We start from the raw sequence: 16,285 nt of genomic DNA, 5'->3' as shown, positions 1-16,285 counted from the left end.
CTGAACAAGCCACTTTCCCATCCCGTGCATGCAGTCGAGCCTGGCTGGGGCCACGGAGTAGCCACCCTAGATTTATCAAGGAGAGGGGCCTTCCCCTTGCATTCTGTCTCGGTCCATCAGCTGACTGCACTGGGTGGGACTAGCTGGTGAACAAGTACTTCAAAGCCTAGACTCCCATTTTAATGTGTGTCTTTGGGCTTCAAGATGAAAGACTTGATCCATGCTGCAAGAAAAACCTACCAATGACCTTCCAAATGAGCAGCTAAAATACCAATTAGCTACCTCAGGAAGGCCTCCGTATTCTATAGCCACCTGAACAGCACTCAGGAGTCAGGTGGGCCACAAGCGCTGAGCTGGGGAGCCCCCACAGGAAACCCAGGACCTGCCCGCTGCAGTCGTGCAGCAATGGACAGAGCTGAGGCTTCAGTGTTGATCCAAAGGGGGGTGGGGCAGAAGGTGCCTCAGTCACAGAAAAACCCTGCCCCACACACTCTCCAGCTGCAAGTCGACCCACACGGGCCTGGGCACCACTGGGACTTCCTCCCAGACATCCCTGGGCTGGCTCTGGCAGGAACCTTTTGGAGCAACAATGAGGATTCAAGACACCATCTGGGGGGGGGGGAGCCCTGTGGCCTCTGCATCAAGCCAGGGAAGGGTCATGCCCAGGGAGAGCTGAAAGCTGCAGAGGGGGTCCCTCTCTTCCCCACCTCCACAGCCTTCCCTCATCTAGTGCCAGGTCACCCTGTTTAAAAAATGAAGTTTCCATTAATTCATTTTCCTCAACATAAAACCAGTACAGATTTCTTTTGCACCATTTTATTAGCCACTGCAGCTTTTGCACCTGCACGGGAAAGAGCATTATAGTCAAAACCCACCCTTGACGCCGGGCTTTTTCCCAGCGGAGAACTCTGGCAAAGGGCCCCTCCGCACTCCCCTGCTTTAGCCTGCAAGGAGAAGGCTTTCAGCACCCAGTGATGCAAGAACAGCCCGGCTGAATGAGACCCAAGATCCATCTTGTGTAGCCTCCTGCAACTCCAAAGCAGCAGGCCAGATACTTCCAGGGAGCAAACAAGCTAGCCATGAAAGGCACAAGCTCTCCCTCATTGGTCACCCCACACACACATGCATGCCCGCCTCTACAACCATGCAGCTTTTAAAAGTATGTAGTTTATTAAGGTTTTTTGCTTTACTACAATAAAACAGTACAATTCCTTATTCCCTCTTACCTCCCAGCTCCCCTACCTCCATCCGCGCTCGTGCCCCCCCCTTTTTAATGACCATTAGTAGGCCTCTGCAATTTATCACCTGAAAAATACTCTCTGGTGGCACATTCCCCATTAAGCAGATCCACTGCAGCATGAAAAAGCTACACAATGTGGTACTATCTGCAGAATTCAGGCTCCCTGAGAATTCCAACTTTTAGTTTTAAAAAGCAAGTTCCTAGCCCTTATAGCTGCAGAAACATGCCCTGGAAGTGTGGACAAAGACTAGTGGCCTTCAGAAGCCAAAGTGACAGAGGAGGAGGAGGGCAATGGCACCTTAAATCACCCCCTGCCATTCTCCACGACTAGCAGAGGGATAATAGTGCAAAATACTAAAAATGGCATGCAAATTTGTACAAGTATTTACACAGGGTTGCAGAAATAACAATATGAAGAACAAAATTAGCACAGGTGAGTGCAAGCCTGGCCCTTCTCCAGAGGCTGCCTTTTCACAAAGCAGTTGATAGAGAACGTGGAACAATCAGTGCTTTTCCCGGGAAGGAGGAAGACCCTTGGCCTAACAGCCCCCAGCAAGCCAGCCCTCTTCTAGATCAACAGCACACTGGCTCATGTTCTGCTTTCCGCAGTCAGAACTACAGTCACTTTCGTCCAGAATGAGGCACTCTGTAAACCTGATTACTCTTAGAGGGAAAAGGGAGGGGCAGGTTCCAACTGAAGCCACAGTTTAGAGAAAGACAGCCTCATTCAAGGGTTACCCTTGAAGACGGTCCGGAAACTCCAGCTGGTACAAAACGCGGCAGCACGCTTAATAAAGCAGACCCGCCGCCGCGATCATATCACCCCAGTGTTGATTGAATTACACTGGTTGCCAGTTGTATACCGGGCCCAATTCAAGGTGTTGGTTTTAACCTTTAAAACTCTATACGGTTCCGGCCCAGTTTATCTGAAGGAGCGCCTCCAGTATCACCAAATATGCCGCCAAACAAGATCAGCCTCACAGGACCTTCTCTCGGTCCCACCGACTAAGACAGCTAGGTTGGTGCGGACCAGGGAGAGGGCTTTTTCGATCGTGGCCCCCACCCTCTGGAACTTACTTCCCTTTGACCTTCGGCATGCCCCCTCCCTGCTGACTTTTCGCCGAGCCTTGAAGACCTGGCTCTTCAGGCAGGCCTCTGGGATCTCTGGGGTGGGTTAGGTTTGACACTGTATTAATGTAAGATGGTCTTCAGATGAGATGTTATGATATTAATAATGTGATGATTGTGTATATGAGCAGATTGTATTTTATATTGTACGTCGCCCAGAGTGTCCGTTCAGTCGGACAGATGGGCGTCTGCTAAATAAAATTTTATTATTATTATTATGATATCATTCCCCTTCTGTAGCTGAAGCCGGGCCATTCAGTTTTCTTCTCTCTCTAGAAAGCATCTTCCTTGCTTCCTTGAATAGCAGTTCCCAAATTGCACCACCAGAAATACTGAATTCACACCAGATTCATTCAACTGCTCCCAAAATAGCAGAATTCGCTACACTCTTGACAAGCCACACTCAGAACGACTCACTCAGAGACGCAACTGGTATGCACAGTCTCCTTTCAGAAGAGACTAAATGTAATTCACAACAGAAACAGGCCTTGTTTTATATTTAGCCCAGAACAAGCCACTTGTTCAAGTCTGGGGAGAAAAAGGCCGGCACAAGTCTGGTACCTCCTCCCCAAATCTCCTCCCCTGCAAATATGCAAAGGCAGACAGAGGGTGGCAATCCACTGTCTCTGGTGGCCTCAGTTGACAGCAGGGAACCCATGTTTGAAAGAGCAACGGTGAACAGCCCTGAATAAACTGGCTGCGCTCAAATCCAAAAGAGGAGGGAGGCAGGAGGGCGAGGAGTGATCCTGCAAGAGAGGTTGGCACTAGTTGCACACTGGGCCAGCACATGGTTAGGCACCCTCACACAGGCGGAGCAAAACTCCCTTGTCCCTGCATCTAGGCACAAACCAAGTCACTTGGTCCAGACAGAATAGAGGGACTTAGGGATGCCGGCTCCCTCTTCTGTTTATCTGGAAGAGCTCAAAGGGGGCAGGCAGAGGGAAAAGGAAGGATAAGGCAGACACGCATCCAGGCAGAATGGCAAGGCACAGCCCTCCATACAAGCAGACAGAGAGTGGGCACGGAAATGCAGCTTTTTCAGAATATTCCTTCCTGGTGGAAAAGGTTAAAAACCAGTCACCGGGGGGGGGGGGACACACCACATGGGTTTCTTTTTTTAAAAAAGCCAAGATTGTAGGAAGTGGCAAATTTGGTGGCAGGTGCAGAGGAGATGAAGGAAGAAAAATCCAGGGAAGCGACAGCCAAATTTAAATTCTTAAGAATCCAGCATAGGGTGTGAGCATATGTCTTCCTCAGGTTTGGGGGGGAGGCCCACAAGGCCCCCCAACTTGGGTCACGCAGGTGAGGCCAGGCAGGGGACAGGTGAAGCCGTAACTGCAAAGAACTATACGTTGCAAAGGCTTAGTTCAGCACCGCTTTCAGCAGGGGCCGGATACAGAGTGTAATAATTGGGGTGGGAGAACTTCTCCCCATTTATCTTTTAAAAGACACCCCAGTATTTGACTTCTCCCCTCCCTCCACTGCTGATGAGCAACAAGGACACAGAAGTATTTATTTATTAAATGTATCCTCTGCACTTCCTCCAAGAAGGAGCCCAGAGTGACCAAGTGGAATGAGGCAGCAGGAGAGGAGCCCACAACAGCCTTCTGCAACTGGGGTCCTCCAGATGTTTGGGGCGACAACTCCCACCAGCCCATCAACATAGTCCAAAACATCTGGAGGGCACTAGGTTAGGGAATGCTGCCCTAGAAAAAAGTGGTAGGGGAAGCCCTGTGCCTCTTCAGGCTGCAGAGGGGCAATACTGTTGACAAATTCTCCATCTGCAATGTACAAAAAACAAAGAGGAAAAGTCCACAAGTTCAACAAACTAGCACATCAGGCCTGAGAAAAGGGTCTAGTCTACCTTAGTCCTGTTGAGCTAGGGTTCTGCTTGCATAAAGAGTGCAGAGGAGCATTCATACATGCAATACCATCATGTGAAGTGGCAAGCTCTGTTTGGCAGCCTCACAACTCTACCATAGGTTGGTTTTTTAAGAATATTAAAAAAAACTGAGGGGGTGCCTTTGCATTATTTCTCCCTGCCACTGCCTCCCCTCCCCTTTTTTTTTCTTACATGAGCAACCTCTGGCAATGTCTCAGAACAAGGTTTGCAAAAACAGATAGCTTTGAGTTCTGTACAGTTCCTTGCACCCACCGATGGCTGGCAGGATAAAACTCTGCAGGGGAGAAACCCTCAGGTATCTCCCACTCTCGGCACCCATATTCTTATTTAGGCAATTCTGTGGCGCACATGACTGGGTCATATGGAAAAGCACCAGAGCTGGCCAGATAACAATATTACCAGCAATCATTCAAAGATCAGAATCTTTTTTTCTTTTCTTTTCATAGGAGGCAAAAATTGGGGGGAAAAAAATTAGTACGCACAGAGTATATACACAGCTCTGTACCAGATGTGCATAGATACCTTGCAACACCAGAAAGAGAGGATGCATCCCCCTCCCCAACAAAAAGACATTATTTTTTTTAAAAAACAGAGCTACAAGCAGCTCAAAGGCCACTGTTGGAAGAGAGGTGCCCACCTCCAGAAGCGGCCACATCAATGCAGCCACTTCCCACAAAACAGGCTTCCCTGGACATGTGGGAATGCAGCTTGTGTTAATTGCTCAGCCCAGGGCTGTGGTTCAACACGCAGCCACCCATCTCAGTCCCAACCAGCCCCCTATTCTAGAGGAAGGCAGAATAGAGGGAGGAAACTAGCAGGGCCTTCACGTTGCAAGAGCCGTCCTCGCCCAAGGAGACTCCAGAGGAGCGCATGGCCCAAGCCCACCCAGGTTCTTCCACCTGAGCTGCTGGGTCAGAGATGCCCACAGGCGAATGCAGTTGGCAGAACCGAGTACCACCTGGAAAGAATATGAACGTGGTGGGGCCCTGGAGTGATGGGAGGAGAAGGCTCCAGCGCTCAGCAGGTAGCCCACGGACCGGCTACAGCAGCAGCAGATGCACGCGGCTGCCCCATTGGGGAACTAGCAGCGGCACACACATACCCCATGCATCTGCCTGCCAGCTGTCCCCAGACAGCCTGGAAATCTCAAGTAAATGCCCAACGCCCTTCCCACACGTGCATGTGTCTCCAGCTCTCTCATCTCCTCTTCCTCCTACGAGGAGGAAAAGAACACACCGGGGGCTGGAGGGGACGGCAGAGGGGCAAGCAAACAGAATCAGGAGACCTTCAGATGAAGCTGTCAACAACATGCAGCACTTAAAAAAAAGAGGGGTAGGAGTGGCCGGAGTCTGCTATATTCTATCAAAATGGGGTTTTGAATGTTCATTTGTTATATGCTCAGAACCCCAGGGAAACGGAGGTCAATAATTTTTATTTAAGAAAACCTTGGACGAGATCTATGAAATCTTTAGCTTTTTCTTTCTCCTCCCCCACTTGACGGCCATTCTGGGGAGTCTCCACTGGGGAACGGGAGGAATGGATGGCTCCAGGAAAGCATCAGCCACCCGGTCTGTTCTCTGCTCTCTCCTGGAGAGGAACAAGCCACCCCGATCCACTCTGGCTGCCACTTTGAGGGAGCTGCAAACAGATGGTGGGCCAAGACAGGCTTAGCTCTTGCTCCGCCTCCTTCATCTGTGCTCTGCTCCAGAAAGGACAGCTGGCTGAAAAGCCCCCCGCCTTCACCAGCCTCTGAAGAGTTCTCACACGGTCACCAGTCGCTGCCCAATCGCTACCATCTCCCAAACGGCTCTGCTGACATAAACCCAACGTGGCCAGCCAGCCACTTCCTCTGGGCGCTCCTGCGCCTGCCTCTCTCCCACCTGCACGACAGCAGCAGAGAATGACAGAACTCAGCAAGGAAGATTTTTCCCGTTGGGAAAGGCACCACCTTCAGACATCAGCCCCAATCAGCCCAACCAAACACACTTTGCTACGGCACTACTGGTCATTCCAGGGCCAAACAAAGTGTCCATTGGAGCTGCTCGCTTCCTCACCCAATAGAGCAGGTCCTTTCTTCTGGGGCAATGCATGTTGCCCCCCATCTCCCCTTCTCCATAATTCCCAAGGAAGGAGGAATGTGCATGCCTCAGCTCCTAGATCCAGGTGAGACAAGGAGGCTTTAGAGGCCCGTGAGGTCTACGATGGCTTTAATGAAGATGGTGTCATCGCGCACATAAGAGTTCTTGGTCTCCATCTTGGTGATGGGGCAGAAGAGCGGGCAGCCACTGGCAATGTTCATGTCACTGACAGGCCGCTGGAAGGAGGAGGACGTCACGTCGGGTCGAAAGGCGTCAATCACATGCTCCCGGTTGTTCTGGTCTAGCAGCATCAGAGTAACCTGCAGGGAAGTGCAGAATCTGCTTGAAGGAACAAGTGGTTCACGCACACACAAACACACACAACCCTGCAGAAACCTAAGATTTGCTACTGAGCAAAGAAGTCAGCCCCCCGAGGCCTCAGATTTTGTTTTTTATTTTAAATAAAGTTTCTCATCCTGCAAGAGTAAGCTCAAAGACGTGTGGGCAAAACTGCACATCAAAGGGGTGGGTGTTAAGGAGAGGTGAGGCTTCAGTGCTTTGTGTTTCTTCCACAAACTCAAGACGAGGAGGGGAGGCTGCTGCCTCTGGGTTCTTTGAGAGCCTCAAAGCAACTGCTCCGGGCAGTGGCACTGCTAACCTTGCCATCGGCATGCTGACAGTGGCACGACATCCACCTCCGCAGAGATGCACCAATCACGGGATTGACCCATTACCACAGTAGTGTTGGTACTTCATTAGAGAAGGGGAGGGCAGAAGGCGTACCAGGATCTACTGGTGCATCTCTGCGTGATTTGCCATTAAGGATGATCAACGCCCACTTGTTTAACAATTGCAAAGATTCAAAGGATTCATGCAAGAATCCGTGTGTGTGTGTGTGTGTGGAAAGGTAAGAGATATAGATGAGTGTGTGAGTGAGAGAAAATGAGCCAACCAACCAAGAGTTCAGTACTGGTACTGGACATAAACTCATAAGCTGAACATGGGCTCATAAGCACCTGGATCCTGAATTATAATTTGCATTTCCCTGAGCTACTATTTTGCACCTGGTTCCAGCTGGTGGACCTCAGAGATTATCTAACAAGAGAGAAGACCAAAGCAAACCTGAAGTCTGCTCACCCGGCTTTAGCAAACATATTCCATGGGGAAGACTCAGGCCCAGGACCTCCGTGGCTCAGCCTCTTTGCTGCCAGCAACCACAACTCGCTACCCAAGGCCAGCACACCCTTCCTCCCACAATGCCTCATAAAGCCCAGGCCCATGCTACCTTCTGGTTGAAAGGCCAATGCAGGAGGGCGTCGCTGGGTCCTTTCATCACCACAAAAAAGAGGGACAAATGGGTGCCACGCCCGGTGCCATCCCCATTGAGGTAGATGCGTAGGCACATCTTGTAGCCATATTTGCTGGTGTAGAATGCTGGCAAAGAATAACGGGGGGGGGGGGAGAGAGACGACAAAAAGAACCAGAATCAAGAGGGGGCAGAAGCAACAGAACAAGGAATGCAAAAAAATACATATATAAAGCCAACATCTATAATTTATTCAGAGCACCAAATTGCAATTCAGTTGGGTGTTTTTTATGTGCAGTGTGTTCACAACTCTGATGAGATAAGCAGGGACACTCATTTTCTTACAATGCCAACTTTTTAAAGCATCTACTCCTCATGGAAAAGTCAACAAGAGGTACAGATTCAAGTGGCTAGGAAGAGCTCCCTGTTGCTCTCTCCCACCCCCCAACCCCCCTAATGTCCCCAATGTCCCTTGAGCACTGCACCATTTTACAATTAGGAGTGACAAAATCATAGCAGCAAGTGCAATGTTAGCCTAAGTGTGGAGTGTGAAGCGCCTCCAGTCATTTGAAGCCGGTTTTTGCAAGACAACCTGGAGAGAAGACGGCTGGTGAGCGGCCGGCTATTGCCTCCTGGCGCTTCCTGGCAAAGTCAGTGATCTTCCAAATGAAGATGCCGTCATAGGAGGCGGCGTCCATCTCCCGGATCACGTGCTCCATCTCAGCCAGGGCCGAATCCTTCAGGGCGATGCTTCTCTCCAGCTGCCGCACCTGGGCCACGACAAACGCAAACAGCTGGCTGCCAAGGGGGCTTGTCTCCGCCTCAGAACGCTCCAGTTCCCCCCACCCATTTGCCCGTCCCCCCTTCCATCCCCACCCCCCACATGTCATTCCACAAATGCCCCTTCCTCACCACCACCTTGCCCCCTATACCAAGCACCAGGAAAATGCTGAACTCTGCAACCAACACAAATTACTCAAGTGAACAAAGCTTGCCCGATCATTTGTTGAACACAATTTATTCTTCTCCCTGCCCCCTGCTCAATCGTGAGGAGGCACAGGGAGTAGCTAGCTGCTGGCACTGAGCACCAGCCACCCCCCACCCCTGGCGATCTTATTCTGCCCCTCCTCTGGCTTCTAGGGTTTCAGCAGGGTATCAGCCACATACTGCCAAGTATTTCTTCACAACCATGAGGAACCGACGCTTGGGTTTAAAAAAGCAAGCAAGCAAGCTAGCCAAGATTCTTAGGAAGCAGAGTTCTGTAGACAACGGCACCTTCTCCAGGTGTCCTGCATACAAACAGCCCTGCCAGTCACTGCACTGATCAGTTCCAGACTTGACCGCCTGATGTCTACAGGGAGCCATCCCAGCGGGCCTGTGCCACTTCCACGTCCTGCCCAGCTCTTTGTGCTTCACCCCAGAGATGTCATGGAGCACAGCGCCATGCAAACAAATCCAGACCTTACTGCTGAGTGCCTCTATCTTCTCCTGGTCCAGCTGATGCTGTCGGCTGCAGACCTCGGCCGTGAGCGACACCCTCTCCACCTCCCGGTTGAGCACGCAGACAATGTTCTCAAAGGTGACCGTTTTCCTTTCCAGGGCGTCACACTTCGCTAAGAGTTCTAAGGAGCTGGATAGGCCAGACTCCGAGACCAGGGGGTTGCCCCCCAGCAGGGCAGAGCCAGACTCTGCCGACGGGAGGCCTGGCAGGGGCTGCAGCTTGCCGGACTCGGACCCCAGACTCAGCACGAAGCTCAGCAGCATGTAGAGGTGCTCCCCCAGGTGTTGGCTCTCATGCTCAGGGAGTTTCTCATTCTCCACCTACACAAAACAGACAGTCAGAACTCCACCACTCTTTTCAGCTGCAGTGGAGACAGACTGGAGAGAATCAGGAAAGCGGATCACCTTCCTTATGAACCAAGGTTTAACAGAGTTTGGCACTAGTGTAGGCAAAGAGCTGGATGGGATGGGACATGGCAAGCTTTATAAACACAATCAGAGAAAATTATTCTTCACTCCTGACACTTGGGGTTGTGGGGGGGAAGGAGGGAGTCCATCCACTCCTCAACCTAATTGGCTGCAGATTCTGGATGGGCAAAACAAAGCGCTTCTTGTCCCTGTGCACAATTAGTGTGGCAACAAATCCCCTGATAATAATAATAATAAAGGCTTAGCAGGTACACAGTGTTGTTTTCAAGGGGCTCCACGTGAACAATAATCCCTGTAACAACTTCCTATGGCAGACCAGTATTTATTATCATCATAACAGACTGTATTGTATAGCACTGCGTAGTGGTTACAATGACAGACCAGGACTGGGAAGAAGCAGGTTCACATTCCTTCTTCATATTCACAAAGCCTCCTGTCCCGTCCCACCCCCGGTACTTCTCAGCCTAGCCTAACTCTGGGTTCTTCTGAGGATAAAATGGCTTGGTGGACAAAGGTCTCACACACTGTGTGTGCTGCCCAGAATCCTTTGGAGGAAGGGGGGATTAATTATTATTCTTAATAATGTTGCCGATAAGGCAAGGCTAAGAGAATGTGGCTCACCAAAAACCACCAAGTGAATCTGTGAGGTCTAAACAGGGGGACATGCTCTCAAACACCACTGCCCATCGGCTGCTAAAACGCAGCAGTGAGAAGGACCAGAGGAACTGCATGAAGCCTCCCTGTTCAGAGGCAATCTCTCTTTTGTCCACCTCCAGTCACCTCCTGCTTCTTCATGCTCCATCCACCACCCTTTCTGGGGTGATCTGAACAGCCAGTGGGCTAGAAAGATCCCTGGCCTTGGGTGCTCGCTCTTCCTCTTTGGACAGGTGCATTCAGCATTTGCTTCCTTCTTCCTTGTGAGGCATGTGGCATTGCTAAGGGAGGGCAGGTACTTACCACCTCGCTGCAGCCCACAGGCTGGAATCTGCAAGGCGCTTTACACTTGCTACAAGTCTTGACATGATCTTGAAACTGCAAAGAGGAAAAGAGCAGGCTTGTCAACAAGGTGAAACGCACACCCTCCTGTCGCCTTGGGCACCAACAGCATTCATTATGACATTGACGTCCCATCTTTCCTCCATCATGGAAGTCAGGAACTGCACGTGTCTTTCTTTAGTGATCTGTAAGTGATCTTTAGTGATCTGGGAGCCTTTTATTGGCTGGAGCGGGATAAAAAAAACCTTTTAAACAATTGTTAGGATTCACAGGAGGGCTCCCATCCAGGCACTGACCAGACCTAGACCAGGTTCACTTCTGCAAACATGGTCCATCATGTCCCTGCAGACCAAGCCCTCCAGGCAATATTAAGAGGGCACTCGGGAAGTCTGAGATCCTGGGGGGGGGGGACTTTGGAACCCCTCTCACTGACATCAGCTCAGTGGCAGATCAGCTGCCTTGCCTGCAGAAGAACCCTGCGTTCAATTCCTGTCATCTCCAGTTACAAAGGACCAGGTGGCTAGGGAAGGGAAAGGCCTGTGACCCTGGAGAGCTACTGCCAGTCAGAGCAGTCAGGACTGGGCTAGATGGACAGATAACGCCTAACCTGATATGCAGCAGCTTTTGACGCTTGTATTATGCTTTCTACCTTGGCGCAAAGAGGCAATGCCATGAAATCATGCACTGACATATCCCCGATGGGACGAGGCTGCACATCACTTTTCCAACAATCGAATTGTAAATGATAATTAGAACACTGAAGTGCATATTATCCAAGGGACCCAGGCCATAGCCCTCCCAGATGGACGGAACGAGTATTCCCATATTTATTTATTATTTCATTTATCTCCAGCCAGGAGCAACTGGCTCCCGGGCCTCACTCTTGGCCGCTATACAAAACCAGATCTCTTGGGGTAGGGCCACAGCTCTGTGGGAGGTTATCTGTTCTGCATGAAGAAGGTCCCATGTTCAGTCCCCAACGGCATCTCCGGGGAGGGCTAGGACAGACTCCCTGCCTGACACCCTGGCCAGTCACGGCAGGCAATGCTGAGGCGATATGGACCGGTGGTCTGACTTGCTCTGAGGCAGCGCCCCCTGTTCCTCTTCACATGCTAAGGAGGACACAGAGCCCACACAGAACCATTCTTAGCCCACAATGCACCACAGGTGAGAGGAAGGGACACAGTCTTTTACCTTTTCTCTTGGGATCTTCTTCTTTCCACAGCCTTCACAGGTGAGAGGAAATTTCGGGCACACCTCATCATGGGCCTGACAAGACATATTTAGAACAGTGAAGTGCTGAAGGCATTACACATATATTGTCCAAGGGACCCAGGCCATAGATATATTGAACGAGTATTCCCATATTTATTCATTATTTCATTTATATAATTTTTTCCCATTTTTTTTTTAAAAAGCCATGCTTACCAAATGAACCCACAAGGACAGTTTGCCTTTGAAAGCTTCACTAGGTGGACCCTTTACCTAATCCAGAAATATAATCACCTACCAAGGTACTTTGGGAATTAATTCACAATGAAATCTGCTCACCACTACAACATGGGCCAATTTCAACAACTGACTGAAGCTTATTTTCCCTTAGTAAAGCACCAGGAGACCAACTATCCCTTAAGACACACGCCTCCTTGAAGTCATTTTGCCCTCATCTTTTCAACACACACATTCAAAGGGAAAACCGGGACCTGGTTACACCGTACAGGAGTTGGAAATTACCTCCTCAGAATTCAGTCTCCAAGACAAACACTGCTCACTGCCTACTCTGGAGAAGAAATCTGAGGCTGTTTAACGTACATAGTTGTTTCGGGATATCAACTGAGGGATGTCACAGAAAATGGCTCTGGCAGCATTTTACAGGACTACTTATTCTGAGACGAGTCAAGAGCCCAACACTGCTGGAGATCTTTGATAAGCATACAAAACCACCTGGAATTCTTAAGTTAGGAACCTACAAAGCTGCCTCACGTTAGTCAGATCAACGGTTCATCCAGCTCAGTAGCATCAAAACTGACTGGCAGCAGCTCACCAGGGATTCAGCCAGGGGATATTCCCAGCCCTGCCAGAGATGCCAAGCATTCAACCGGAGACCTTCTGCATGCAGATACTCCACCATTGAGCTACGGCCTTTCCCTTTCAGGACTTTTTGCTCCTTTTAAGAGAGCCCCGTTACTTGAAAGGCGCTCCCAGCTACCATCATTCCAGGCCTAACCTTCCCGTCTCCTTCACAAATGGGGACCAGCTGACTTCAACAGCCGGCTCGGAGCACCGCAAGGCCTGCTCCAATGGTTCCTGTTTCAAAGGTGGTTCTGACCAGAGCTTCTTGTCTACTTTCTTGCAGTTATTTCGCTATGGAAATCATCTGACCCTGTGTCCAACTATAAATGGGTGCTAAAAGCATTCATAACCCATCCGCCCTGGACAACTTCCCAGCACTGTGAAGGAGGAAACAAAACAAGAAAAGGAAATCTAGGTCCACGTAATTCTAAAGAGGGCTTGCACACAAGAGGAATTCAGTTTGGTAGCCCACAGGCTACCTACTAATCTTTCAGTCCTGTTCTATTCCCCACCCAATCTGCCATGAGGGAGATAATTATACCAAGCTATAACAGCAACCAGTTAGTGCCAAAGATTTAGTGGAACTGCCCTTACTGTGCAACACCAACAGAACACTGAGGTTTAAATGTCAGGATGAAAGCTTTCAAGTCACACAGGAGTCTTCCACAGGTTGGAAGTTCAAGAGTATGGAAAGTCTGCTAGTTTTGCTCCTAGATACTGTCATGACTGGAACAGACATACACGAACACAGACTGGACATGCACAAACCATTCCCATGAAACCCCAACAGCATTTGAAAATAGGCTTCTAACTCTGTATCATCAGGGTCTTAAAGATCAAGTTTTGAAGACAGGCAGAAGGGTGGTGCAAGTGGTTGCCTGCCAACATCCCCCTTCCCCATCTCATTCTAGTTCAGCCTGGAGGAGCTTTCCCCAGCCGCAGATGTGGTTGGACGGCAACTCCCTTCAGAGCAGCCTCATATGGCCACACTGGCTGGGAATGACGGCAGCGACAGCCCAGCCACATCTACAGGGCCTGGTTGAGGAAGGCTCCTCCAGCGTAGCCACTAAAGAGAACCACGGGTGGGGTCCGAGCATAAGCAAGCGGTATGCAGAGAGGCAGGGCCAGGGAGGCCAACGGTGTAAGCAGCACAGGCGTAGTCCCCAGGCCAGTGCTGTCTGGGGCAGCGTTCCATTCCTACATCAATGCACGGCTTCCACTTACTCCATCAGGAAAGGTAACAGCCCTATACTCCATGTTGCAGTGGGGCTGGCACACACCTGGCCTCCACCAACAGAGCCCCCAACCCCATGATGGAGGTTTGTGCAGAGTGCTCATCACATCCCTGTGGACCCCACAAGTCTCTCGCCTGCCCTAACAATGGATATTTGCTAGTATCCAGAGTCTGCAATGGCCACAGACAGAGTACCCTAAATTCACACACTTTCCCTCTGGTGACTGCCCCGACCCAGATACCCAGCACAGACGCAGATATCCGCCCCCCCAGCCCTTCATGTCAGAGAGGAGGAGGAAGCAGAATTTGCTGGGCAGAGGGGGGGACAACAACTCGTGCCCCCTCTTTTCTTCACCACGTTCCTCCCCCACGTCTGTACGCAAAAGGACTTACTGAGGGAAAGGGCGGCCAGCGGAGACCACAAAGGTAAGGACCCTGGCAACCACCTCTATGGCGGACCTTGGCTCAGGCACCGGAGGAAGAGGCAGGCACCCCTGCCAGATGAGCCCTTATGGGGCTCCTGGAGGTCACCTCTCCCCTGCCCCAAAGTTCTTCACATCTACACACACACTTCTGGTGAGCCTAGCCTCCACACTAGCAAAACCGGTGGTGTGGCACTCCACAGGCTGGCCCATAAGGCACAGCGCCAAGAGGGCAGCCGCACCAGCTGAACACCACCCCGCAAGCGCTGGCGGGGAGGTCTTGCTCGTACCTTAATTTCAGGGAAGTAGAAAAGGACCTTGCAGTATTTGCAGCTGAGGCTTCTCTCGGGGCACTCCCGCTCAGCATGGCGCTCCTTCTCGCCCAGCGTGACCATGGCCTGGCATGCCGGGCAGGCGACCAGCACAAACAGGCAGCTCCCCTCATGGCAGCTCTGTGGTAAAAGGAGCAGCACACTTCAGTACAGCTAGACAGAAGACAAGGGAGTCATATCAGGCTCGTCGCAGGGCTCCTGGCCTGGTCACCCCGCAGAAAGGGAGGCCAGCTGGGGCAGGCAGGGCCACTGGTGATAGCCTCGTCTGCACAGCTAAAACAGAGGGGGGAGAAGAAACCGCAGCTGGTCTGAAGTGTGGCTGCCAAGGGACTGAATGCAAGTATGTCCCTATTTCGCATCCACTGAATTGGGACGCAGCTGACGAAATTCTATTCAGAGTAGACCCACTGCAATTATTAGCCATGCCCACCAATTTCAATAGGTCTACTCTACGTAAGCCTAGTGCTGGATATAGCCCACTGTTTCCACTGTCAATTTAAGTGCCAGCATGGAGCTTTTAAATCCCAGAGCAGGGGACTTGGAACCAGGTTGCACATCCCGTACACTCACATGAACCCTCCAAGCCTTGAGGTCAGCATCAGAGGCCTTGGCCTCAGCCCTGTCAGTCATCCACTAAGATCTGACTGGCAGACTCGGAGACATGGCCTCCTCCGTGGTGGCCCTTGCTCCCCAGGGAGATTCGCCAAGCCCCACCCCTTCCTGTTTTTAGACATGTTCTTGCTTTAGAAGGCTTTTTATAACTGATGGCTTGCTTTCACTGGACTCCTGTTTTAAACTGCTGTTTTTATTGCATTGCTTGTTTTTACTAAGTGCTTTACTGTTTTAAACTACATTTGCACCCCATTTTAAACTGATTTATAAGCTGCTTTGTAAAGACTTTTTGCCTTGAAAACAAGGAAGCTGGCTGATAGTTTGCGCAAGGCAGTAGCAAGAGGACATTCAGGCATGTGGTCTTTCTCCAGCCTTGAACAAGTGGAGTGACCACAACTGTGGCAGCAGATTACAATATCTGGAAAAGTCAGGGAAGGTCGCACCCTCTACCCCGCATGAAAGGCCAAGGCCAGGAGCCCCCTGCCACCCCCTTGCACCAACTATTTCGCAAGGGGAGAAGCATTCTGCAACTAGCGCTTCCTCTGTCCTCCTCTCCCAGAAGAGAACGATGCCACTGGGGCGGGGCAGGGGGGGACTGGACCTGACCAACTGTGTTGGGAGAAGCAGCCACCACACCAGCAGGCAGCGCCTCCTGCTGGTCAAGTCGGCAGCAAAATTCGCTCCACGCAAAGGTAAGGAGACTGCTGGCCATGGAATTTTGTGTATTCAAAAGCTTTCACGCACTTGCACCAACCAAAGCTGCCGCCGGGAAAAGGGTATCCTATCTGCATCCCCCACTTTTCTCTAGCTACAAGATGATGATATTGATGATGATGATTTAAATGTTTCAGCCGCCCTTCACCCAATGGCCCCAGGGTAGGTTACAACAGTTTCAAGACACATCATTAAAAACAGTTAAATACAACCTAAATTCACAACATCACAAAAAATAGGGTGGGTCCTAAAAATATACATCACAGGTGTTACAGGCCGGGGTCAAAGGCTGCCTTGGAATCGTGTCACGGCCAGCAG

General features: G+C 50.7%; 1 protein-coding gene across 6 annotated transcripts in view; it reads right to left on the bottom strand.

Annotated features, from left to right (window-relative positions):
• Nucleotides 1-1,151: 1,151 nt before the first annotated feature.
• Nucleotides 1,152-16,285, bottom strand: part of TRAF2 (TNF receptor associated factor 2) — a 40,298-nt gene continuing 25,164 nt past the window's right edge. For 5 of the 6 annotated variants that reach the window (XM_061604300.1, XM_061604302.1, XM_061604299.1 and 2 more), the window contains 7 exons: nt 14,600-14,761; nt 11,775-11,849; nt 10,542-10,616; nt 9,117-9,476; nt 8,248-8,425; nt 7,635-7,783; nt 1,152-6,669 (listed from right to left, as the gene is read on the bottom strand). In XM_061604300.1, the coding sequence (XP_061460284.1) occupies nt 6,451-6,669; nt 7,635-7,783; nt 8,248-8,425; nt 9,117-9,476; nt 10,542-10,616; nt 11,775-11,849; nt 14,600-14,761 (1,218 nt within the window). In that variant the 3' untranslated portion in view covers nt 1,152-6,450. The remainder of the gene's footprint in view (nt 6,670-7,634; nt 7,784-8,247; nt 8,426-9,116; nt 9,477-10,541; nt 10,617-11,774; nt 11,850-14,599; nt 14,762-16,285) is intronic. The other variant, XM_061604303.1, reaches the window with a different exon arrangement.

Source organism: Rhineura floridana, chromosome 20 (genome assembly GCF_030035675.1).
Source record: "Rhineura floridana isolate rRhiFlo1 chromosome 20, rRhiFlo1.hap2, whole genome shotgun sequence".
In the NCBI taxonomy this organism is placed as follows: Eukaryota; Metazoa; Chordata; class Lepidosauria; order Squamata; family Rhineuridae; genus Rhineura; species Rhineura floridana.
The sequence above is the reverse complement of the archived record's forward strand: the minus strand, read 5'-3'. Positions and strand labels throughout refer to the sequence as shown.